Raw genomic sequence first — 26,545 nt, forward strand, 5'->3', positions numbered from 1 at the left:
TGCGGTCTCAGAACCAGGTGCGGGGGCCCTTTCCCGCTCCGTCCCTGACCCAGTCCCCCTGTTGCCAGGTGCTTGTGAAATAAGTGGTAGCTGAGTTAGGGGTGTGGATTCTTTGAGAGTCCCCCCCATTCCCTAATTTCTAGGGGCCCGTGGACTTCATCCAGTAAACCCGGGCTGGAGGCGGGCAGTGTGAAGTCAGTTCCGGCCTCCTCCGCCCATTAGTTTAGATGACAAACGCATGACCCTCCTCAAATAGAAACACAGATCTTTGAACCCTTCGGACATAAAAACCGAGGTATCTAATCTAACATCGACGTTTAGTAGGATAACCGGCTGTGTGAAGTCATTTTGGGCAGAAAATGCAGATGACACTGCGGACTCTGGGTCCTCAGTCTGGCAAAGCCACATTCACCGTGGGAACAAGTGTGACCTCCGCTCCGGTTCTCGGCGGCGGCCGGCGTCTCGAGGGCTGTGGACCGGCCGCGCCAGCTTTTGCAGTCCCGCCTGCAGCGTGGAAGCCTCCTGTTTCAGGAAAACGCAAGCACCCTGCGGCCCTCTCTCGGTCTTCCGTGAGGTTTCAGCGGACAGCTGGTCTGGCTCAGAAGCAACTGGCTGAAAGGCTCAAAGCCATCAGTTCGGTTCAGGTCGGCTTTTCTCCCCAGAAGCCGTGCGAGGCCCAGACTGCGTGGTCCGCGAGCGTACCAGGGGTATCTGGGGCGTGCATGGCCTTGGGCTCCTCACGGGCACTCCTGTTCCTAAAAGAGCAACAGAAGGACAGCTTTAAAAACCGTGCCTTACAAATTGAGGCCGCGAAACCGGAACCGTGAGGATTAACATACGTAACTTTTACTAGTAACGCGCATGCATTTGATCACGCACAAGACAAGCAGCTCACGCGATGGGATTCAAATACCCACGTACGCGTGTGCTCCAAGAATAAAATAGAGATTCCCTGACAACTCGGAGCCACTGGAGATTCACCAGTAGCACCTAAAAGACGATAATGTAACCCCACAGCAAACAAAATGTATCAGCAACCAGTTCTGCAGGTTTTCAGCCTCATTTACACACCCAGAGCCACTGGGCTCCTTTGCAGGTAAAGCTCTTTGGAGCCTTTGACCATCGTTTGAAAGAAGGAAGATGATTGATGAACAGGGCCAGTCTTCCTCTTTGATTTTAAAGCATGCATTGAACTGTTTCAGAAAGGCTCCGTTAGCGCCCCCGGGAAGAGGGACACTCCTCACAGGGCCAACGTCCTCTGCAAAGTGGAGCCCTTAGGTCTGTCCTCGTCACAAAGGGGCAGTGACCTCACTTCCTGAGGGGCGAGGGGTCGCCCAACGGCAGGCGACTGTCACTGAGTGTGAAACACCTTCCCTTGAAGCACTAACTCTTCATGAGCCCGTGTCCTACTGACCGGCGTTGGCGATGTGTCCAGTGAGTTTATGAAGAAATTTTCCCCTGGGTCTACGGAGAGGATCTGAAAGTAGGAACTTCTGAAGTACTCTGGATAACCAGAGGTAGTTTAGCCAAATACGGCCATTGACAGGTACAACAATAACCACATTCACACTACCCTGGGAGGCAAACTATACTCATTTTGCCAAAAAGGTAATCAAGATTTTAATAGATCAAAACACTAGAAGCCAGGTCACTTCATATCATTCCTACCATTCCTTCCACGGTTTTATGTCGACACTTAAAATGTTGGGTGAAAAAAACAAAACACCAAAATGAACTTTCTCTGTAAGTGAAGAGGCTGCCTTCGTTCTCCCAAACATCTCAGCAAACACCGTCCCAAATACCTGAGGTCTGTTCCCGTCCGGGGAGGGTTACAATGAACTCGTACAGACCTACAACGGCTCTGACACCTGTTTGCTTTATCCTGAGCCCTAACTGTCGTCATCAGACGCTGGGCGGGCTCCAACCACCCACAGGAACACTGCTGTGTAACAACAGAGTTTTCGGAAACCCAGCAACACGCTTTAGAAATCTGAGCTGTTCGCCAAGTAAAGACCAAAGCGCTGTGATGCACTTGGCAGTACACGCACCGCAAATCACACCCCGCGGCTTCAACCTGCACGGTGTTATCTGCCAATTATATCTCAATAAACCTGAGGGAAGGGGGGAACGGATGTTTACAAACTGAAAATATAAGTGAATGCCTAGGGAGGAATGTAAAGTTTTATCTTAAATAAATAAATTCACCACTTAAAAAAATGGAAGAAGGCTCTTCCAGCTTACACATCTCCCAAACGGAGACCTAGGGCTTTCCTGAACCAGGAACGAGTCCGTCTCCGAGAGCCAGGCCCACGGAACACGGCCCCGAAGAAGGGAAGTCCTTTACGTGGTTCCTGATAGTAAGCTGCTGAAATCGAATTTCTATGAGAAGTAAGTATGTTCTCTACCTGGAGAAGTAGCCTGTTGAGGGAAGTCGGAAGTACTTTTTGGAATCTAATGGACTGGAAAAAACAGAACGAGTCGGCGGACCCTGGACACAGAGAAGGGGCGGGTTCCCCAAGATGGGCAGTTGCCGGCCCTCCTGCTTCCTTTTGAAGACTGAGCTTCAGGCACTAAGTTTCCCACATTCAGAAGAGGCAACGGAAGAGAAAATGCACTTCAGAATCTGGAACAGATTATCTCTTAGAATGGGCTCAAAATATCATCTGCTGTTTTCAATTTTAGGGCAAATATGGAAATGATTTACATTTTAACAATTTCTTTGCTGAATTCAAAATGTCTTATTTAGATTTACCAAAATCATGTAATAATTACAAGGTAACACATCTTGGAAATCTAATAACCTTTATTAATAAATTGCCCTGGGCGACTTGCCTGTAACACTTTCTCATTTATTTTACTTGTAATTATAACTTTCTTTCCTTGATAATTTGTATTGAAAATACCTTTATAATCACCTTGGGAGTGCTCTTTGAAAAGGAAGTCATATCAATAGACGCCTCTTATACACACTAAACTACGTTCCTAAATTTTTAAACTCACGGAACTGGGGTAATAGTGCTTGTCAACCCTGTGTGCACCTCGCCAACAACGTGAACAGAAAAGGGGAGAGTGCGTTGGCCGCTACACGATGGGCATGGAGATGTTTCGTTCCCCGCGTCACAAGACTGGAGACCGGCTGCAGAGTTAGGCCGAGCGGTAGCTCTGTGCGCGGACGACTCCGAGGAACTGGAGTCCGCAGGACGCTCGGTCGGTCGTTCCAGGCGCTCGGACTCCCGCGTCCCCCCCCCCCCACGTGTGCGGGGAGGTAACGCCTCTGTGATGGTCGCGCAAACCAGTTTGCCGTCGACGCCAGCTGCCTTGATATAAAAGAAACTTCAGCCTCCTGTAATGGAGATGGAGCTCAGGCGGAACGTTGAGAGTCCCGAGACTTACTGGGGTGCCCGGCAGGCGCCAGGTGGGGCTGCTGGGCTGGCGGAGGGGGCAGTGGGGGGCTGCACCCCGCCGTGACCCGCACTCCTCTCGGCGACCTGTGCAGTCTCTCCCGATTACCGTGAGGGTCACTGAACTGTGGACGGCGCAGAGGAACAGGGCCAGCGAGCAGTGTCCCCGGCCACAGCGGCTCGAACGCCTGTTCTGTTTTCCACACCGTCCGTTCGGTTTGCCTTTCCTCCCTTTACGCGTCTCTCCCTCGCTGCCTTCTTTTTGAGAAAACCAACACTTTTTTCTCCAAAGCCAATGCACTTTTTAATAGAATTCCCTACAAATTCTCTGTAGAAATGTCTTGTAGTTTAAAAAAAGGACCGCAGACTTAGGTCAATATATAATGTGGGTACTGTTCTTAGAAGGAACGCATCTCAGTCTGCCCTGTGACGTCAGCGTGGTTCTGACATCGGCCTGGTTCTGAGGTCAGTGTGGGTCTGACGGAAGCAGCGAGGACCCACGCGGGGACGCTGTGTCCGCACGCAGGGCCCGGCCGCGGCGCACGGGCACTGGTCGGGGCCTCGCTGGGTCTGCGGGGCCGGGCGGGGCACCCCCTGCACGGGGACGCTGCCCGCTCGTCCTCGAGCCTGACCTCCGTGCAGAAGAACGTGCGCCGGCGGTGCGCGCACTCACACGGAGCAAACACTTGGAAACGTGGGGTCAGACCCAGCCAAGGCCACACCGACACCCGGAGGACAGCGCAGGCTCAGGGCCCAGGTGTCCCCGTCCTGCTCTGCCTCCAGGCTGGCAGGGGGCCAGAAAGACCCGTCTGCCTGCAGCCCCCCTCCCCCCAGCCTTGGACTCACTGGTCGGTCGAAGCAGATCTAGAAACACCAGTAAAAGAGAAGCGGGGAGAGTTCTCGTGAACTTGAGATTGAATGAAGTGCTTTGGAGTGTTGGGCATAAGACCGGCACAGGAAGAACGAAGGCGAGGAACCGTTCCCCAGATTCCCCGGGACTGACCCCCCTCCGGTGAGGAGTGGGTCGGGGGAGGGGGGGGGGCAGGCCGTCGGCTGAGTCCCGCTGACCGGGGAACGGGCGGTTGGAACCGCGGGCTCACTGCCAGGTGGCTATTTTTTCTGAGGCCTACATACAGTACTGTAAGTATATTTTCCCTTATGATTTTCTTTATAATATTTTCTCTAGCTTATTTACCCTAAGAATACAACATATAATCCATAAAACACAAAATATGTGTTAACCGGCTTTTATGTTATCGCTAAGGCTTTTCTGGTCGATGCAGGGGCGGGAGAAAGTGGGTTTACAGTGGTGAGTGCGGGAAACGAAGTTCATTCTTGCATCGTTATTTAGTGTTTATTCCCCAGACAGACGGCTGTGACCCTGCTTTGCCCGCCCCTGCAGGAGGCTGCGTTCGTGGTTAAGATCTGGGAGGGTCAAAAGTCTTACTTGGATTGTCGAACCCTACTGCGCAGGGGGGTTGGTGCCCGTAACTCCCCCGTTGTTCAAGGTCAACTGCAGTTAGATTTACAAAGAAGAATGAAGAAAATGCAGCAAGATTGCAGGTTCATTCCCCCCTCGGGACACATACAAGAATCAACCAGTGAGTGCTTGAATAAGTGGGACAGTAAGTCGATGTTTCTCTCTCTCTCCCTTCCTCTCTCTAAATAGCAATAAATTTTTTTTTAATTTTAAATACATCTTCCCTTTAGAGCCTTATATATTGCCTATTAGTTTTTTTTAAATCTTGAAATGTAATTCAAACTATCCTCTTCCATACCACACAAGACGTTAGGCCAGACGACAAACCTCCCCGTCCGGCCCCCGCACGTGCTGTGGCTGGAACAGAACTCCTTCCCTCGGGTCTGCCACACAGCACAGCCCAGGCTTACCTGGGGAGGCGTCTGAGTGCTCGGGTCTGGCTGGATTCTGGCGGCCCGTGCCCCCTGGGGAGGCGCTGGTTCTGCCGGTGAGCTGGACCTGAAGGACTCGGCAGTTTCCGAACAGTTTTCGGGAGGAGCCTGGATCGCAGCAGCACCGCCAGGCAGACCCTGACCCCTGGTTGGAGATGCGGATCCGTCGACCAGACCCAGCGAATGAACGTCTTCCCCGGTGAGTTCCGTGCAGGAGTCAGGGAAGGAGACGTCGTCGTCGTCGGAAACGGGACTCCGCATCAGAGGCCACGCGTCGGAAAACTCGCCGGAGACGGACAGCGACAGAGGCCGGGCCCCGGGCAGACCTGCACCTCTGAACAGCATTGGGAAGACCTCGGCGTGGGCTCTGGGGAGCAGAGCCTCTGCCGCGAAGCAACAAGAACTACGCTTCCACGTGTTTTAGAGGAAATAAGCATTCATCGAGTCAGAATTCCAGTTTGTATAAACCGGCTGCAATGCAATAATTCCTCCACTTACTTTAAAACTGGATTAACATACCTTCTTTTAATCAAGATGGTTATACTTCATACAGTGTCTAAAACATGTGGTTTCTCGGGTTTTAACTGAATTTCAAGGCTGTTCTAAAATTCCATGAGTATATGACATGTTAAAAATTACTTGCAGATGACAGAAGTGTCACAAATCATGACCATAAGACAAAAATAAACTGAGTGTAACAAATAAAAAATGTTGCACTGGGTATTAGTAACCCTGAGGGACTTACCTAATTCCTGCCAAACACACGCACCCTCCAATGACCAGAATGTCATTCCTGATACCGAAAAGGGACGCCCTCGTGAAACGTTTTCCAGTGTTCGGCACGAAAGCGGTACATGAGGGTTACGCATGCTTGCACAAGGGGTTATCAAATTACGTCGCTTCAAAGAGCCCCATTACCTCTCCTGAAGTGTGGCCTTGGAGTACGCCCCGCCCCCGAGGGCTGCCAGGTCGAGGCTGCAGGTGTCGTCGCAGCACAGAGACGGGATCAGGTGGACGGGCCCTGCGGGAGCCAGCAGAAGAGTGAGGCACGGAGGGCCTTCTGGGACTGACCCCTCCAACGCCAGTCCAGCCTCATGCCCTGCAGGCGCCTTTTTAGGGAAAGGGGATATAAGGCTTAACTTTTTCCTCTGTTTTACCTTTAAAAAAATGATGAGCCACTCGTATGACGTACCTGGAGTGGTCAAATTCAAATTCATAGAGACAGGAAGTAGGATGGCGGTTGCCAGGGGCTGGGGGAGGGGGAGGGGCACAGGGTTCGGGTTGGGAGGAGGGACACGTTCCAGAGACGGCTGGTGGGGACGGTGGCACAGCAGTGTGAACGTGCTTAATCCACTGAGCTGTGCACTTAAGTGTATTGAAGGAAAAATGTAGAAATAAAGAGATTAGATAAATTTTAAAATACACCTTCCCCAGCCCTATACACTAGAATAACCACCGTCAATACTGGGTGAACAGTTCATTGGACGTCTCCCTGTACATACACGTAAACACACAATCCTAACTTGGTAAAACCACAAACACACTAAAGCACACAGCTAAATACAAAGACACACACACACAGAGAAAAAGACTTGAGGTAATCATGTCTACACGTACACGTACGTTTGTGTATGTTCAAACTTAGGATGAGGGTTCTCTCTTTTATAAACAAGAAAATATCGACGTGAAACTAGTACTTCCGTTTTGAAAAGCGCGTGCTGTGCATTGAGATGCAGCTGCAAATCAGTGCTAACAGGATGGACACCCAACACACTGTCACCTGAGTCCCTCTCAAAGCAGCCTCGCCTCGGGCAGTCTGAACGGAAGCTACTACGACCTCGGGGCGCTGAGCTGGGCTCCCTGCCAGTGGGCTCCGTGAACACGTGCCATGCTCACTGTGGGGTTTCTCCAAGTTACTTAAAAGCAAAAGGCCCTGCCATTCCTTATAGAAATGGCTGGTTCTAGGGCTCAGTCGGAAAGTACAAGATGACCTAGAACTCTTTTTCATAGCAGGAAGCAAGAAAGTGCCCAGAGAACAGTGGAACGAGTCAGCATGGCCCGTGAGCCCGCTTCATTGGCCTCCCACTGGCCAAGTCAGGGAGAATCTGGGCATCAAAATAAACGATGAGAGCACAGGATTGTGACCAGTGGACGGGCGTGTGAGTCCACACTAATTAAAGTGAACAAATAAATACATAAATGCGGACGAAGGGGAAGTCCTTTCTAACCTTAGGAAGCCAACTAAATAAACGTAGAAAGAATGATGGAATTAGGAAAACTGCGATTGTTAACCACCATAGTAATGACTGACCCGGGCAAGAATCATCAGAGAATGCTCAACTCCTGAGCAGCAACGTGGAGGCGATAGGATATTTACGCGATCTCAAACAATCCCCTAAGAGGCTCACTCATTGCAGAGAGAGCAGCAGTTCGACAGCAGAGAAGGCACGCAGACACCACGTTAAGGAAGCGGCTCGAGTGAGGCCACCTGGCCAGGACTGAGAAGGACACACCAGCACCTCGTGAGTATTTCTGACTCTGCTCCTCACTAAAGGTCAGAAAACCCAGACTGGGGGTCACTCTACGAAGTCACGGGCCTTGCTCGTCAAAAATATTCATGTCGTAAAGCACAAAGGAAGATGAAAGACATATTCCAGATTAAATGAGCGGAGAGAGAAGACAACTTAATACCACAGTGTTATCTGGGATTTTCTTTTGCTACAGAGGACATTATTGAGATAATTTTTAAAATCTGATTATATACTGTAGATTATGTAATAGCAATAGACCTGATGTTAATTTCTTGATTTAATATTCCTGCTGTTACGTAAGACAATGTTCTTCTTCTTAGGAAACAAACACCAAAGTATTAAGGGGTGAAGGGCCGGCATATCTGCAAACGATTTTTAAATGGCCTGTGAAAGAAAAGTGTATATATGTTTATATACATACACAAAATGTGTGCGTATATACAAAATGTACAAAACATGTATATATATATATATATATATATATGTATACACACATACAACCACCATACTTAGAGAGAAAAACGATGAGGTAAATGTCAAAGAGATAAATGTTGATATTGGGGGAGTCTGAGGAAAGCACACGTGGAAGTTCTTTGTCCTAGTCTTTCAGCATCTTTGAGAGTCTGAAAAGGTGTCCAAACAGAAAGTTAAGAGAAGGGCGCTGCCACGAGGGAGGGAGCGGTTACGTGGAAACCTCCCCGCACCTGGCGGAAGCGTGGTGTTCTATTAAAAGGGGACACGAGGCAAGGCGGCCTACGTAGCTGACTTTCTTTTCAGAAAATCAAGTGAGGCAGAGTTCGCCAAAGCTATCTTTTATTACACTTAAAATTAGAGTTCATCTCTCAAGAAGTCAGCCTCCTCCCCCGATTCTGTGCCAACGCCTCTGTCCAGTGTCTAGGAGGCGACGCTGGGCGCGGTGCGGGTGGCTGTCTCATGGTCTGTGTGGGCGTCAGCGCAGGCAAAAGGAGACCCCTATGCACCACGAAAGCCCTACATTTCATTCTTGGACCTATTCCTACAATAGAATATAGTAATGGTCAGTAAAAAATAATTCTGTTGAAAACTCCTTGTTTCACATGTAAAATATTAGGTGGAAAAACCAAATCCTGCGATCTCGTGAAAAGAAAGACTGGACAGTGCCAAGGGGATATGCCCATCTCATTGGGACACGTAAAGAATGAGAGACCTCGGTGCTGTTCGTGTTGCCTCAAAGGCTCTCGGGGAACTGGGCAGCGAGGGAGAGGGGGAGGCCAGGGCAGGCCACCTCGAGTCTGGCTTTGGGAGGAGATGGGGTCAGTACGGTCAGGATAGGAGTGGGGAGCGTATGTACGGATGGAACCTCGTGTTGATGAATACAAGTAAGTGGCGAAGGAAGTTGGCACAGGCTTTGCCCATTTTTCCCATATTAGAAACCAGTTCCCATCTGCATCACTTCCCTAAGCTTCCGTTTCCATCCGTGGTCTAGCAGGCAGTTCCGGTGTGTGGGATGCTGCCAGAGCTGCCTCCTCCCTCTTCCCTAAGAAACCCAACGGCAGTGGAGTGGCTTCATGAACCTTCGGCGTGAATCACCAGGCAGGGGAGGAGGGTACACACTCCTACTGGGCACAAGCTTGATTGCATTTGAACTCAACTGACTCAAAACAACAAGGGCAAACCTGCTCAAAAAGTTGCTGAAAACTTCTAGGATTTTTAACGAGAAGACTATTTTCTTTTTAATATTTAAGAGACACGCCACGCGCCACACATTAGAGTGTGGTGGAGAATAATGACTGTTCAGCGAGATGTGTGTGCATTAAGTGGAAACCAAGTGGAGCAGCCACCTGGCTGTGGGACAAACAGGAGCAGGTCTCTGCAGCCTCACTGTCATGCCTCCGGTCCCCCCAGGGACTTACCGCAGGTCGGGGCCAGGTCCCGGTGGCACTGACAGCGGGCTCGGGGAGCAGGCTTGTGGAGCTGAGGTCTGTCAAAGCAGGACAGTTCAGAGCCACTGTACCGAGTGTCCTGGGCTCTCAGGGACCCTGAAGGAGGGGGAGAGTTCCGTCAGGGAAGACAGTCTCCCCTGGCAGGACTTCCCTCCCAGGACCACCCAGACCAGCACGACCCCGGCGTTTGCATCATTAAAGGAAAAGAAGGCTGCCAGCCACACCTCGAAACACTTCTCCTTACACGGAGGCGGGATAGGATGTAATTTGTCAAGAAAAGCTCAAAATGGAGAGGACTTACATTGCCAGGACTTGGAACGATTTTTATTTTTGCCTGGTGGACCGGGACACTACCCCCCCTTTTCAATGTCCTTATAAAATAGCAGTGCCACCCACCGGTCTGCTCCCTCCGTGCCCCTCTGGGACCAAGGACTGTGAGACCGATCGTCACGGGTCCTCTGCCCCTTTACCCGAAGGTGCCCGCGATGACAGATGCTCGTCCCCAGCGCTGAGAAACAGAACGCGCCCCAGACTTACAGCTGGGTTTCTTCTCCATCAGCTGCCTCTTACAGTAGATGGTGCAGAGGATGAGCAGGGCCAGCAGGACGGTGGCCAGGGCGCTGCAGATGACGGCAGCCAGGGCCGTGTCCCGCGGGCTGGAGGCCGCGGACGGGATCCTCACGAGGTTCACCTTGCTGGTGCCTGGAAACCAAGGGAATGGGATCAGCCACCCAGGAGACCCAGGCAGAGGCCTGCCCTGACCGCGGCTGTCGGCGTTGGCCGTGGCCTTCACGCAGGGAAACCCAGCCCCCAGAAACCAGTGGGAGGTGGGTGGAGATGAATGCTCCCTCCTCTTGGTTTCTTGTACACGACACCCCCATCCTGAGCCCTGTGGGTGTGCGCCCCCCATTCCCACTCCACTGCACATTGGGAGGCAGGAATGGGCTTCTGGGTCCCCTAGACCAGAACCGTTTGCCAAGTCAGGACTTTGTCATCTGTACCTCTGTGTCCCCAGTCCTTGGCGATGTGTTTGGCACATGGAAGGTAGTTAGTATTTATTGAATTGGAATTAAACTGCCTAACTTTTTAAGCAGACCGAACTGAGGTATGCTTTGGGGGTGGGCAACTTTAGGGAAAAACAAGGAGTTAGGTTATTCATGACCTTACATTACGGCCCCCAGTTTCTAAGACAGTAGACATTTTTAAATCTTAGCTGTTCACTACTGAGCTGATCTAAGGTGTGGAGAAAAGACGGACAAGGCTGTCATGTGAGCAGAGGTGGGCACGCTGGCGGGTTAAGAAAGCGTCGAGGAAGAGATTCTGTTTCAGAGGACAGAGCTGGGTCGTGGGTGAGGGCTGAGGTCCTGGGACCTGCTGTCTGGCTCAGCCGCCAGAGGTGTGACCTCGAGCCAGCTACATAGTGTTTCGGAGCCTCCAGCCCGCATCTGCTCAAACAGAGGTGCTCACGGGGCCTGTGTCACCTGGCTGGTGGCAGGAAGAAACTACACTGGTGATCACGAAAGCCCTTGGAACGGCCCCGCACCGGGCGCTGCGCAGTGGAGAGCGCACCTGACCCGTCATCTCTGGGCTGCTGGGGTGCTCAAATGCAGCTCAGAAGTCTCTGTCCAATGGGGTCACATCGCATGCTATTTAAGTAGTTTCAAAAGGATTTCAGAGGTGGGAGCCTCGGCAAGGGGGCGGCTCTGCCTTCTCTGGCTCCCAGGGACCACCCTCGAGTGGAGCAGGGGCCCCATTTCACTCCCTTAGTTGCTGCTCTCAGCTCCTTAGGGACACCCGGTACACGATCCCCTCTGCCGGGGCGTCCCGAACCCCGCTGCCCGATGGGGGCACGTGCCTGTCAGTAATTTTAAGTGGTCGAGAATCTACATCAAAAAAGTAAAAATAAACAGGTGTAATTAATCTCTCTTTCTTAACCCACAATATGTCCAGATATTACCATTTCAACATGTAGTCAATATCAGCATTGCCATTGACAACTTCTGCGTTCTCTATTTTGTATACCGATGTCAAAGCCGGGTGTGATTCCTCATTGACAGCACATCTCGGCATGGACGAGCCACACTGCAAGCGCTCACTGGCCACACGTGGCTAAGGGCTGCCCCTGTGGATGTGGCAGCTCGAGGGATCAGAGGCTGGCAAGGTGTGTCTGTGTGCCGTGGCACCTCCACCCAAGCCCGCTCATTAGCTGGCACCTTCTCCTTCTCCCTGGTTGCACGTGACCCTCCCCTTCACAGGACTGGTTTCTGCTGTACGTCACTTGAGACTAGAGCCAGAGAGAACCATTTGGGTTCATATTATTGAATCATAAATATAGCAGAAATGGCTGTTGGAACACTGAATCGTGGTATTTCCCGGCTCAGTGATTCTGGGCCAAGCTGACAAAAGTTTCTTATCGCCACCTGGAAAGACAATCTTGTATTCGGGATTTATATAAGCTGTATGCCTTGGCTAAACAGGGATCAGAATCCAATCCCACATGGTAGAGATTATGTGTTCGTGCACACGGTTAATACAGTTCATTGCTTAGAGCTGTACTCTATACCCCCAGACATACCATAATAACCAAAGAGCACATGTTAAATGTTCACCATACATCAAGTTGAAGGAATTACTGTGCATCCCTGACCTGACAGATTAAATCTAAATCTGAAACAGCCTCTATCGGGACAAAATCACAAAGGACGCAGGAACACAGGTACAGCTGTACAAACACAGACAGACAGATAACCGACGAGAAACTTATACCCCATGCCGCTAAAACAGCAGGCCTCACGGAAGGGGAAGCGGGTTGGGAAACATGAGGATTATCTGTGTGGGCCACACGGGAAAGCCGTGGAAGACGGCCGGCCCGCTCCAGTCTGGGAGAACGAGAACGGCGGGTACTTCGGAGGGGCAGCAGGTGTCCATTCAGCCGCCAGCTCTAGTCGCCGCCTGAGTGAGACGGAATGCGTGGTGTGAGTAGAGGATATCAAAGCATCTGATCACGTCGTAACCACTAAGTGAAGGGTCGTCGATTAAGGGAGCATCGGGTGTTCAGAAAACCCCAACTAAGGGCAGGGGGTTTAGGGTAGCGATTAGAGTCTGGTGAGCTCTTCTTGTCTACAGTCTTTCTAAAATGTGTTTAGTCAACTTCTTTGTCTTCATGTAAAAAGGAACTCTTTCTGCCTTACAAATAAACTAAAATGCCCCCACATGGGAATCTTCTTTTTTATTTGATGGTTGTGATTCAGGATTTAGTTTCCCCAAGCCAGGCATAGAAGATAGAAAACAAATACTCCAATGGCAGAAATACAGAGTCGCCACAATAACATCAGTTTCAAAGGAAAGAAGCCTCTTCTCGCTGTGGCTGCGGAGGAACCAGAAGAGCGCTGCAGGTCCGCCACGCAGTCTGGGACACCTGGTTAACCCCCCCGCCCCTCAGAGGGTCCCGTGGGCAGCCGGGCTCTGGTTCTTGTTCGTACGTGTACATTTGTGACACAGCAGACCAATCTTTTCTGCAGGAAACGGGTCCGTCGCTCTTCAGTTTGCTGTCACAGACAGCAGTGCAGACTGAAGTGCAGGCTGTGCAGACCAGCCCTCCCTGGGTTGTGGGACAGCCCCAGAAACTCAGCCACGTGCATTCCCGTGAAAAGCCCACTTTCTTTTTGACTCGAGCAGAAAAAAAAAGGTGGGGGAGGAGGTTGGTTCTAATTACAATACATGAAGTGGCTTCTCCTCTTCTCTGTTAAGTTCTGGTTCATTGAGATGCTGCCGAGGACTCCTCAGAAAAGGATTTGTTGGCTATAAACTACGAAGTATTATTTTGCTGACCTGTGGCCATGGCGATGACTTTGAGATTAAAGAGTCTTCCCACCCACATGCCTTCACTAAACTCCCTGCCCGTAGTTCACCAGCACACTGAGCGTCTGCAAGGAATTGTCCCCAAACCTTACTAGGATGCTGACTGCACTCCTGAAGCACTGGGGACAGGAGTACTCACATTCTTTGGAAAGTTTTAACTTTTCTGGAATATGAGGGCTCTTCTTCCCCTAACCAATCAACTTACTAACTTCCTCTACAATCTTAGCACTACCCCATGGCAGTTCACTTCGGTGAGAACTGTGTTCTTAGCTTCCACTTTGCGTCACCCCGCGTGCACGACATAGGTTCAGTTTCTCCTTACGAGTGTCCTTAGCGCAGCTTAGCCGAGGTGCTGTGTGTCTGTTGTACGTGAGGCGGCCTGCATAGCGAGTGAGGGTCTGAGCAGAAGGCAGTGGAGGTCACAGACGAAGGTGGGCAAGCGTTGTTACAAAGTCCAAGTCTACCCTTTGCAGTGTGACCGAGGTACACGGATCCAAATGGCAGCGAGGCCCCTCCCGTGTCCCCCTTCTGAAGAGCTTTGGAAGGTAGCGCGAGAGACACATGGATTGCAGAGATCTCTGTGATGGGACTCTGGCGAGCCAGGGGAAAGCCTCAGAAGGGGAACTTGTCTGCAGCCCCGCAGTGGGCTGACAGGGGACACTCGCTCCTTACACCTGGGCGCCGCTCACACCCCCTCCTGCCAGCAAGGCCACGTGCCGACAGCTGACTCTCATCTGCTGGATGCAAAGTAGAGACTGCTAGAGAGCCCGAATCAGACCTCCTGGTCCCTTCTAGGGGACCACAGTGCTCCAGGGATGCACGTCATGTCTAAGAGGGTAAAATATTCTGCGAGAGATCAGGAAGCAACATGTGGCTTGAGGCTGTGTTTGGGAAGGCCACGCTCGGATCCGTGGGGAGAAACCAGCCGGGCCACAGAGAGGTCTTGTGTGTGGGAGCTGGGTCCACCCCGTGCACATGCCCTGGGGGAAGATGCAGCATCCCTGCCTCTGTGTGGGTCTCAGTGTCACAGAGTGAGCTGCCAGGAGCCATGACGGAGTGTCACTAGGGTGGAGCGGAGGGGAAACTACAGAGGTGACTGAATGGGGAAGGGCCGATTAGAGACACAGGAAGGACTGGCAAAGATGGCCGCTGCAGGGTCGGGCTCCTCAGCTCACTCTGCCTGGGTTTCCAGGCCCCTCCTTCGTGTGAGCGTAGCTCTGCTTTCCACTGACCTCCCTACAGGTTCAACTGCTCCCACCTCCTAGCAGGCTGTGTTTAAGTAACTGCTAAACCAAAGGTCCTCCTTCCCTAAGTATATTCCTAACAAAGGGCCCTGTTCTGGAAGGCCTGGCTTGGGAGGAAGAGAACAAACCTCCAAAATCTGGCTCTCGCCCCTTTCCACCCTGGCCATGAACAGGACTTTCCACCTCTGAATCTCGGTATCCTACCTGTCATCTGTTAAGTATCTATCATCTGTCATCCACATGGAGCTCTTAAGTTGGCATTTGGATATCTGAACGAGGAAAAGAGATTGGATTGGAGATATAAAGACTGGAAAATCAGGAGCACATAACGTCCAAACCAGCAGGACTGTTAAAATCACCGACGGGATGTCCAAGCTTTTGGCATCTGTAGGCCACACATCAAATACAGAAACACAACGAAAACTGATGAGCAAAGAAAGGTTTTAGGTAAATGAACGATTGTGTGTTGGGCCGCATTCATTGCCATCCCGGGCCGAATGTGGCCCACGGGCCATGGGTTGGACCCCCCTGGCTGCAGATAAAGAGGAGGACCTGGGACAGAGCCCAGACACATCCTGAAACTCAGTCACGAGGAGAGGAGGGGCCAGCCTCTGAGAGAAGGAGGAACACCCAGGGACAGTGTCCAGGAACCCTGGGAAGTGGTCAGCGTCGTCTCCTGATGCTCAAATAACGAGTCTGCCTCAGGACACCTGATTTGGGGGATCGGTTACAGAAAGCAAATTTCAAGATTGCGGAGGAGAGTTAAAAAATTAGTGATCTTGCACCTTGTAGCTGCCTGCAAATTGATTGCTGAATAAATCTTTGAATTAAGTTGAAGCCAAGATGTCATTTGGGAATGTGGTAACACAAAAAAACGAGGAGCAAAACTCAGCGGGAGTTCATAACAAATAGTCAACATGACTTAATCAAGATCCCCTTAGGTAATAAGCAAGATTAAGTAAATTAAGAAAGCACCATTTTTTTCAAGTGAATGATAAAAGGATTATCCTAGGATTTGCATCTTTTCCCTAAGGAATTATTCTGATCTTACTTTTCAAACACACCCAAACATGTATACGGGTTTTTTTTTTTGGCGTGGCATTTCTGTTTACCAGCATTTGAGATTAGTAAACACTGGCGTCTCTTCTAACATCTGTGTCTAGAACCAAAAACGTTCATCCTGCCAGACCAGTTTCCAAACATTCTCTGAGGGCTGTTTCCAAGTCAGGGCTCTGAACTGTTTTTACTGACTTGCCTTTTTTGAACAAAGTGCAGCGAAACCCAGTCCAGCTACGGGAGCGTTTTTCCTTTGTTGAGCAACGATGTAACATTTGTTTATAAATACAGAATTTCTAGCTTGATTCCTTCTTTTTAAGTTCCCTTCTGGCACAGCCCTAATTACCAGTTCTTTCATGATTTCAATGCAAGTGAACCAAGGAAGAACCCCGAGGTGGCCCCGAGCTTGCTTTGTTTTCATACTAACACACGTGAGTCACAAAGATGGCCTTATTATAAGCAGAACCCACCCCTACAAAGTAAACTTTTAGGACTTTATTTCCCACCTGGCCAAGTTGTGTCTAAGGGCTAAGTAGTGAGTGTACATAAGGTGAAAGGTAAAAGGTGAAAGGACACCCCCAGAACCAAAGAAACCCGTCGCATGCTCCCTGATGGCACCGACAGCTGCCCCCACGGGGCATCGCAGGGTGGGGCTGACTCGGTTTCTGAGAACACTCAGAGCAGCAGACCCCCCGATGCCCCCAGGGCCTTCCCTCCACGGGGCAGTTCTGATTCGACCCATTTCTCTTTGCCTCTGGGCCGCCTGCTCATCGTCGTCCTATTCCCATTCTCAGCCTGTTGCCGGGTTCGCTGGGAAAGAAACCATGAAGAAATTGTTAAATGTCCTTCTTGGAATTGGGAGGCGGGCGGGGAGAGAGCACGGGGAATATAACTACAGTCGACCCTTGACCAGTACGGGTGTGAACCACTTACATTTGGGTTTCTCTCAGTAAGCACCCATAGAGTTTTCGGCCCACAGTCGGGAGCCCGCAGACTCGGGGGGCCGACTGCACTCATTGACCTACAGCTATTCCACATGCGGGACCCGAGTGGCTACAGATTTGGGGGTCCACAGGGGCATCCTGGAAGAAAGAGCTAAATTTTGAGGGAGTCAAAAGTTACGTGAGCCTTCTTTGGAAAAGTGTCTATTCAGGCAGGTCCTCTGCCCATTTTTACTTTTACCAAATTGCTTGTTTTTTTGGTGTTGAGGAGAAAAAATTAAGAAGAGAGTTACCATATACCCAGCAATCCCTCTCCTGGATATCCACCCGAAAATCTGAAACCGCGTATCATCCATCAAGGTGTGTGCACCCCTATGTCCGCCGTAGCATTATGCACAATAGCTGAGACATGGAGACAAACCAAGTGTCCTCCGGCGGGTGGCCGGGTAGGGAGGACGTGGCCTGTACACGCGACGGAACACTACTCAGCCAGAGAAACGAGGAAGTGCTGCCGTTTGTGACAACACGGATGGACTGTGAGGATGTCATGCTAAGTAAGTGAAAGTAGATGGGAAAGGACAAGGCCTATGTGATTTCACTGACATGTGGATATAAAACAAAAAGCAGCAAACAAACATACAAACAACAAAACCCCTCACAGATCCAGACAACAGAAGGGTGGTCAGCAGTGGGAGGGGGGCTGAGAGGAGGCTGAGGAGGGTCAGGAGGTCAAGTACCTAGTGAAGGAGACTAGACGTCGGAAGTGAGCACGCAGTACACGGTGCAGAGGTCACAGAGTCGTGCAACTGAAGTTCACATGTTACCAACTAACGTTACCCCAACACATTTCTTAAATTACAATTTTAAAAAAGTTATGCACGGATTTTCAACCACACAGAGAGTCGGCTCCCCTGATCCCTGCGTATTCGAGGGTGAACCCATCCAAAGTCTTCATGCTAACGTTTATTCTCATATCCTTATGTGAAGTCATTTAAATAATAATGTCCTTTAGATTATTAATAGCCATTGCTCACTATTATAAGACACTAAAAAGATATGATTATAGCCGATAGTCTAAAGTGGTTCCAATTATTCCATTATCTTTTGAATAATAGAAGGAAAAGTCCAAATCTTGCTCTTAAGACATCAGCGATAGGAATCCAAGCCTTTTCTTGCATTCTGTAAAGCTTTCATCAGAAAGCTTTCTGAATTCCTTGTAACAAGAGGTATGTAATTAGAAAAGTAGAAACTTCTATAAGCCTATCGGTTCCTGGCTCTGTCAGTGGAATAAGGTAATAAAAGAAACAAGGTAATGGATTGTTGATAGTTTGGTCCCGACAGACCACTGTTACACATCACAGGGTTAAACATGAGACTGCACTGTCAGTATTTTAATTATAAAGAACAGTTGCTCTTAACTGGACCTAGTAGTGAGGAAGCAGAAAATGGCCCAGCTAAATTAACCTGCACAGTAACGAACAATTCTCGGATCCTAGCGGTACACAGCTCAGGTGGGTAGAGCACGCTCAGGCTGTGTGTCCAGGAACCTGATTTTACTAAGGGAGAATCCAGCCAGCAAGCACGTGCTCTAGAGGCCTGACCGGCCCTTTTGGGCGGCACTCTGGACTGGGCAGCCACAGCGAGAACCGAGAGCATTGCCTGTGGGTCAGTTTAAGCCCTTTGCTTCTGAAGGATGATAGATAAAATTTTAAGACATATACACCTTAAAGACTGGAAAACTCTTGGGTTCTACTGCCAATATTTAAACAATGTTACCTTATTGCCAATGACGGCACGAGGAAAGACCCGTGGCAGGGACATTGGTAACTGTCTTCGTGGACAAGTTAATTGGACTTAATGTATTCACGAAGGGGGTTCAGTGGCACGCAGGCAGTGTCTTCACCACTCTGGATTGCCAGCGTGGGGGGAGAACACTCGGTCCGGAGACTAGGGAAGACTCTCCAGCCTGGTGGAGCTTTCACAACCCCGGCGCTACACTGACCCGTGGGAAGTCCTATCCACTGCCGAGATACTTCATCCTATGCCCCTCTCTCTCCTTGACTCTGCCTTTTGGGTTTTGCTTGGCGAGAATCAAACTCTCACTCAGAGCTGCGTGCATGTTAGCAGGCAAGGACGTCTGTGAGAGTCTTCACCTGGCAAGAAGCTGACAAGAGTGAAGTTAAGAAGAAACTTGGCAGCTTCTAATTCTCACCCACACAGCCAGCCACATTTTCTGACTTGAATTACTAACCATTGTGGCTACAAACACTGATTTTAGAAAATAAGGCAGAAGTCAGCCCGTCTCTCCTTGGTGTGCACAGACAGGGCCACGATCCCCTGTCCAACGGAGAGGGGTATTTCCCCCTGCAAACATGCCGGAGCGGCGTCTCTGGGCAGCTGTGCCCCCTTCTCCCTGGAGGCAGCGCTGCCCAGCACTGTCTGCCGCCCCATTCGCTGCTCCCGGGCTCACAGGCTGGTGAACTAGACCCCCGTAAACACCGACTCTAAAGGACGGTCCTTAGCAACTTCGGCACAAAGCATCGTTGCCCCGCCAATACTATTTTGTTTGGGTTGTGGGTCGGGAAGCCACAGGGTCATCCTTCATTCTGACTGCAATAGCGAGTACTTTGTATTTCAGTAGTTAGAACAATAATGGGTTTCGCACATCCTTTCACCTCCACCTGGGCACACTACTTTGAAAACCTTCCCCCTGAACACTGGGGTCCCTCTCCTCTTCTCCCTCCCTCTGGGGACCTGCCACCTGGCCGGGGCTCATCACCTCCTGCCCAGCTGCAAGGCCTCCTGCCTGGCCCGCGTCCGGCCAGGCTGGGCGTACAGACCACTTCCCTTCTGCCCACGGCGGCCACAGGGGCCTGCTTGTGTGGACCACACAGCAGTGGCTGAGGAGCAGCCTGTGAAATAGAGACCAAGTGTGGACTTGGAGAGCCATACTCGTCCACAGTTCGCAGGGAGACCCCAGGGCCGAGGGGTGGGTGAATCTGCCCTGGGTGGGGCTGTGGCGGAGCGCAGGCTCGGCTGCGGGGCTGGGGGGGCAGGTGGGGCTGCGAAGGGCACCGCCAGGCCTGTCGCCGCCCAAGAGCACCCTAGCCGAGCGCTCACCCCGTGAGCGGCAAAGATTTTAAAAATTTTCTTGGCATTTGGCCTTGGGTTTTATTTATTAGTACCAAATGTGAATGTCTCTATTCCGAAAATGAAAATGACGTGTATTTATAAGGCACTGAACAGTTGTATTTCTTCCCAACAGGACAAAAGACACAGACGGAGGAGGGAGAGCCCCCCAGTCTCCTAGATGTGCAGGTCCTCGCTGTACTGCCGGAGACGCCCAGGGAGTCCCAAGGGGGCCGGGGTTGCCGGGCAGCCCGGTCCAGGGATGCGACTGAGCAGGTGCGCTTGGGGGCTGGGCCAGCAGAGGGGCTGGGGTTGTAAGGAGACAGGCTGGCCCTGACCAGCGGGGCTTGTTTGGTTGGAGCATCTTCGTCCCATAACCGACAGGTTGGGGGTTCGACCCCTGCTTGTGGCGCCTATGGGAGACAGCCGATCAATGTTCCTCTCTCACATCGATGTTTCTCTTTCTCTCTCTCTCAATCTCTCTTCACCCCGCCTCCCCAAATCAATACACAGGCCTGGGAGGCAGTGAGAGTGATATTTGAAGGGCATCACTGAAGGTTGAAAGGATTCCCGAAGTTCAACCACAACACGGAGGCGGCTGAAAATCACAGTAGCTGAGACTCCATAAATTACGTAACTAAATTCAGTCCCCGCCATTCTTAATCTTGCTTCCAGGTCACCTGGCCTGGTAATCTGTCTGCCACCAGAACCCTGTAGGTTAAATATGCTGGGCGTGTCTTTAAGGGAAGAAAGAAAGGGGGAGGAAGGAAGGGAGGGAAGGGACCGAGAAGGCAGTTACCACAGGACAGTGGCTGGTGAGGCGGGGAGGTGACCAGCGGGCCACCGCTGCCTGCCCCTAGGACCACGGGGCTGACTGGGGAGACCCTGCCAGCTGCTGCCCAGAGAAAGTCTGTTAGGCAAGAGCACCAGCTCATTACTTTGCATTTCTCTTTGGCACTTGGTGGATTCTAAGTATAACTGTGTGGTATGTTAATTAAGGTAAACACCACAATTAACACTGAAAAGATTATAAGCCACCGAACGGCAGCAGGTTGTCTACAGCATTGCCCTGCACTCTCGATAGAGTGAGAGTCTTCTTCCCGCTTTCAAGGAGGGTTTCCTTCTTTCCATTATCCCGCGGTCCCGTAAGGTCTTGCCGTGTTTATCTGATGAAACAATGAAGCTTTCAAACTTCTGCACCAAGAGGCAGAAGAGACACCATAAAAGAAACATGTTACTATGGCCTTGAACATCTGGGCCGAAGGATACACAAGCTCAAAAATAGTTTTGCTTCAACTGGGACCAACAGACAAAGCTGCCATCTGGAAATTGAAACAAAGATAGGGAACTTGGGCGGCTGCCCTCGGGGTTCCTGTGGGGACGCTGCTTAACCCCGCGAGTGCCAGGCTGCACGGAGAGCCCTGGGCTCCTGCTCCCGGGGCGAGCGGCCCCGGCCCACCTGCCCTTGCCTTTAGAGGAGGCATGGGGGGACAGGCACACTTTCCCCGAAGGACGCTGCATCCCGTTGTTCTCGGGCTCCCTGCCATTAGCAAAGGAGATAATTCTTATTTACCTCACTGCAGCATTAAAAGAAGTAATCTTCTGTGAAATTATTCTAAGATGATGAAACTCAAATGATTTCCACCCACTCGCTCCCTCCTAAAGGGAAAAAGATGGTTTAACAAGGCTGGGCTGGGCCCACTCAGAAAGGGAAATCTGGGTTCAGACCGTGGTTCTTGCTATTTCCTGTTCCAGGAGACTTGATACTGCTATCGGTACTTAGTTTTACAGGTGACAGAACTTAGGGTAAGGGACAAGCCTCTGGGTGAGGTCAGCAAGAACACACTTTTCTGGAGGATTGGAAGGTAAAGCAGATTGAGAACTCAACCAAAGCTTTATTCCTCTTTTCTTTTTATCCTCACCCAAAAATATGCTCATTGATTTTCTAGAGAGAAGAAGGGGGAGAGAAACATATCGCTTGCCTCCTGTATGCGCCCCAACTGGGGATAGAACCCGCGACCATTCAGTGCACAGGAGACACCCCAACCAACTGGATCACGTGGCCAGGGCTGTTCATCTTTTTAGAATTATCAGGATCTTTATTTGGTACGTGACACAACTGGGGCAAAAGTGAAATAACTTGTCCGAAAGTGGGGTGTTAGGACCAGGACTCAAAATCAGAGCCTCTTCATGGGGAAGATTAAATAAGCTAACCGAGGGGAAACAGTGGCTTGTGTGAGCCCAGGGACGATGAAAGGAGACCCTCGTGAGGCAGTGTCCTTTCCGGGGTAGTCTGTATTAGAAGTTAGAGACCCCCCTTGGTGTTATTTTTCAGATCTCTGTGTCCCCACGGCCTCGAAATGATGGAAACCATTTATGATGAAGTAAAATCCATGGTACAATGTAATGTCTTACGTTAACGTCTTCCAATTTTGTGTGTTGCCCGAGTTTAGAAAAAAGAAATCAACCAGATGCTATGCCTCCGTAATTTTCTTGGCATCACACAGAACAAGCAAAGCATAACAGATACTATATTATTAGGACTAATAATTAAGTAAATTAAATGTATTTCAATGAAATTAAATTAATGAAACTAATAATTAGCGCTGGAGAAAAGGGTGGAAAGCCTGTTCTTCCAAGTGCGTCCATTTATTGTATCAGCTAAAATCACTGAGTTTAACTCACCGCCTGGCTCCTTCCCTTGCTCCCCTCAAGTCTAGTGTCAACGGCAGCCAGAGGACCTTTGGAAAATTTCAGCCTGATTGTGTTGTTCCTGTCAAGTTCATGTTTTCCATCGCCCTCAGAGTAAAGACCAGTCCCTTCCAAGGCTTTCAGCCCTACTGGGCCTCCACCCCCCACCAAGGCCAGCGTCCCCAGTCACTGCCCTCCAGCCTCTGCTAGGTGTGTGGCTCCAGCCTCCCCTCCTCCCTTCGTTTGGGACCCTGCCCTGCGCTCACCTATTCAGGCCTTACCCCTGATCTCACACACCCGCACTTGGGAGCATCAGGTTGACAGCTCCTTGCAGACTGGGAATTTGGACTGGGTTTGTCACTGCAGGGTCCTGGTACGAGCATGGGCGCTCACAGTAGGCCTTCAAGATACGGGTCAGTGAACTAGAGGCCCCACTCCCTGCAGGTAACATAGACGGGAGAGAGGCCTTCCTGATGCAGCTTGCTGAGAGCTGGGCTAGCCAGAACACGTGCCCTGACGAGCCCCCGAGTTAAACAGCCAATCCCACGACTTCTAAAAGGTGATTTTTCTCATTTGGAAGAAAAGCAGGCCTCCTAGGACCACTAAAACATTTTCCAGAAATGATTGATTTTCAATGACTTTTTTTTAAAGTTTGATACTGAAGATTTTGCAGAAAACCATTTAAAGACACAATTCAACATTTAATACCTTAACCCTTTGCTCTCTTGACAGAAAATAAAATGGGCAGGAAACACTGAAATACACATACATAAAGTTTAAAAACTATAAGACAACAGAAAGATGTCCAGACCACACCTTCAAGACAGTTGGCGTGAGACAAGGAGAAGCCTCGGAGTCTACTCCCAAGTCACTGCGTGACACGACTGCCCTTTGGGGTGATGACAGGAGGACTTTCCATCCGCATCGGGGAGATGGGTGCACAGGTGCGTGCCATCTGTCAAAACTCACTGAACTGCACACTTACAATGGTGCATCACCTGTATGTCAATTATATTTCAGTAACAGTAAAAGATTATTTTGCGACAGTTAAAAAAAGATGCATTTCCTCCCTTTAATTATAACTGTATGTATATTAAGCAAAGATGTTTCTTGAATATTTTTAATTAAGAAGATGGTGGTTCTCTCTTCCCTTCTCAATATCGTGTTTCTCACCTTCGGTGCCCTCCCTGAGCTGCTGAGGGAGGAAGTGGCCAGGCACTCATCTACATTTACAGGCGAAAGGATCCTACGCCCCCGGCCACAGCTCTGGGTTCTGGTCCCCCCCGGAATGTGGGCCCACAGAGGACAAGAGCTGGACCCCTGGCAAAGTGTAAGCCCCGACACGCGAATGCACAAGAATAAATGTTCTATGGACTGAAAGGAGTGATCTCGCCCTGGGGGGTATGGCTCAGTTGGTTGGAGCATTGTCCCGTAACTGAAAGGTCACAGTTTGATTCCCGGTCAAGGCACATCCCTAGGTTTCGGGTTCAGTCCCCGGCCCAGGCGCCTATGGGAGGCCACCGATCGATGCTTCTTTCTTGCATCAATGTTTCTCTCTCTTCCGTCCTCTCTCTCTAAAAGCAATGAGGAGAAAATGTCCTCGGGTGAGGGTAGAAAATATTGAAAAAAAAAATAAGGAGTGATCTCTAAGCTGAATCTGAGTATCTCCACTATGCATTTGGCATAAACTGTCAGGCTGCTTTTCTCCACATGTGTGTGTTTTAAGCACTGAATGGGCACACACAAATCACCGCTGCATTTGTTCAAACACCCTAATGAAACAGGCCTCCTGGATTCCGTATTTTTGAAATAAACTGCACTTAATCTAACATCCATTTAATTTAGTGACGGCCTTTAACAAACCACAACCTGTTTCTTTGTGAGTAAATATTTAAACCAGCTCACTGACTTTAAATGTCGGAAAGAGACTTGAAGATAAAGGCAGAGAAGTGAGATTTATAGCTGACTAGGTAATAATCCACTGCTACCGCTCCCGGAGGGCTGATCACAGCCTCGGGCCTGCCAGCCGAGGCCCGGACGGCCCAGGTGAGCCAGGACCCCCAGAGCGTCTCCAGATCCCAGGCACGTGGTCACCTGACTCGGTCAGGCATTCACACTTTTCTTCACTTGGAGCAAAGTTAATGGCTCACAGACGTTCAGCCACTCCATATAGGGAGAAGAGAATGAATGTAGAGCACGTGAGTCTAAGGACCTCTTTTAAGAATTTTTTATTTCTATAACTTCAGTGCAACTAGGGCTAAGTAAAGAAAAATACTGGAAGTCACTAGATAATCCTCCGAAACGGGGTGTTTATGGCACACTCGTTTCTCTAGGGGGCCAAGCCACTGAAACCGCCCAGCTCCGCTCTCTCCATCCTTGGAAACGAGGACCTTGCTCTGACACATTTCCAACGTATTTTGGGGGGCAGTTGCTCACCTCGACAAGCAAATAAGGTTTAAAAAAAGATTACGTTCAATGGAAATCATTCTGAAATAAATTATAAGTTTTCTGCTTTCTTAACAAGGCTACAACAGATGTGTAACCTGATCGCCCCCACCCCCTGGCCGTGCCCGGAATGATAATGAGAACTGTAATTACCGTCGGGAGTGGTATTAGAGAAAAACCTCAGGGTCGGGCCGCATGGGTTTGTCTGTCTGCACTCAATGGCACAAAATTACAGCCTTTGGAGTTCTCGTGGCTGCTTTTCGCTCTTTGTGACTCCTCCTCCCTGCTGCCCTCTCACTTCTTGTGCATCCGTCCCTCTGCCTCCCTTAGCCTCTCCCCATCGTCCCATCCCCGCACCAGGGCTGTTTGGTTTGGCAGAGCAAGGCTTCCAACCAGAACCCCGGGGGTCCCACGGAAGGGTCCACAGGCACCCCTCCCTGAAGACCACCCCGGGGCCTGGTTCCGCAGGAAAACCTGTTTCTTTGGTTTCCAGAGCCACCTTTCACTACTAGTACATTTGGTTTTCAATAAAATAATGAAATATTTACAAAAAGAAAGAGTGGTGGAAAGGACAAGCAGGGAGCTATACAGAGTGGAAGGAAGAGAAGGGCAATAGCACCCCAAACCAACACATGAATTAGTGAAAACAGAAGGAATCTCTGCTTCAAACCTCCGCTCAGGGAGGGCTGGCTTCCAATCTGTCTGCCACTAGCCCCGGGCTGTTTTGCCAAGTTCTCTTTGATCTCCTGTCCTCCTATCCCAGCCCCAGCCCCCACCCACCAGAGTCTAACAGGAAGGAGCTCCGTTGTTCAGGCTGTTCTTCAGGAAGCTCCCTGTCTCTGCGGCCGAGTACCGCAGGACACAGCCGCACTCATCCGGCCCCAAAGTGGGCTCCATCTGCACAGCACCTGGCAGCAGGCCCCTGGCCGGCCACCTAGAGTCTTGGCCTGAGGACCACGGGTGACTTGAAAACCTTCAGGACACAGAACCCCTGACTGGGACACCCTGGCTGTGCGGGCCCGTGCTGCAGAGGACCCAGGAAGCCCCCTGAAAGCCAAGCCACTAAACACGGCACGCTCCTCAGAGTGCTGCTGCAGGGGTGGAAGGACCTACTAGGTGCAACAAAGATCCAGTGATTCTCCCTAAGCACACGGCTGACGTGTTTGGATTCCATGCGTGTCTTCTGGGTCCACTTGCACAGGCATTCGTTGTGCTCAGCTTCGGTGGGTGCTGGACGCTCCGGGGTACAGGACCTGGTTTCTGCACTTCGAGTCCCACTCAGGTCAACCTGTCATTCACTCACCCCCTCTCCCTCCTCCGCCTCAGGGTCAACCTGTCATTCACCTCACCCCCTCTCCCTCCTCCGCCTCACCTCCTCTCCCTTCTCCTCTAAAGAAAACTGACGACTTATAT

The 26,545-nt window shown here is 50.5% G+C and overlaps 1 protein-coding gene across 3 annotated transcripts in view; it reads right to left on the bottom strand.

The window, feature by feature from the left end:
• Nucleotides 1–237: 237 nt before the first annotated feature.
• TNFRSF19 (TNF receptor superfamily member 19) overlaps nt 238–26,545 on the bottom strand; it is a 72,365-nt gene continuing 46,057 nt past the window's right edge. For all 3 annotated transcript variants that reach the window (XM_053916721.2, XM_053916723.2, XM_053916722.2), the window contains 5 exons: nt 10,303–10,467; nt 9,736–9,861; nt 6,231–6,333; nt 5,292–5,646; nt 238–755 (listed from right to left, as the gene is read on the bottom strand). In XM_053916721.2, the coding sequence (XP_053772696.1) occupies nt 738–755; nt 5,292–5,646; nt 6,231–6,333; nt 9,736–9,861; nt 10,303–10,467 (767 nt within the window). In that variant the 3' untranslated portion in view covers nt 238–737. The remainder of the gene's footprint in view (nt 756–5,291; nt 5,647–6,230; nt 6,334–9,735; nt 9,862–10,302; nt 10,468–26,545) is intronic.

This window comes from Desmodus rotundus, chromosome 13, assembly GCF_022682495.2.
Source record: "Desmodus rotundus isolate HL8 chromosome 13, HLdesRot8A.1, whole genome shotgun sequence".
NCBI classification, from domain to species: Eukaryota; Metazoa; Chordata; class Mammalia; order Chiroptera; family Phyllostomidae; genus Desmodus; species Desmodus rotundus.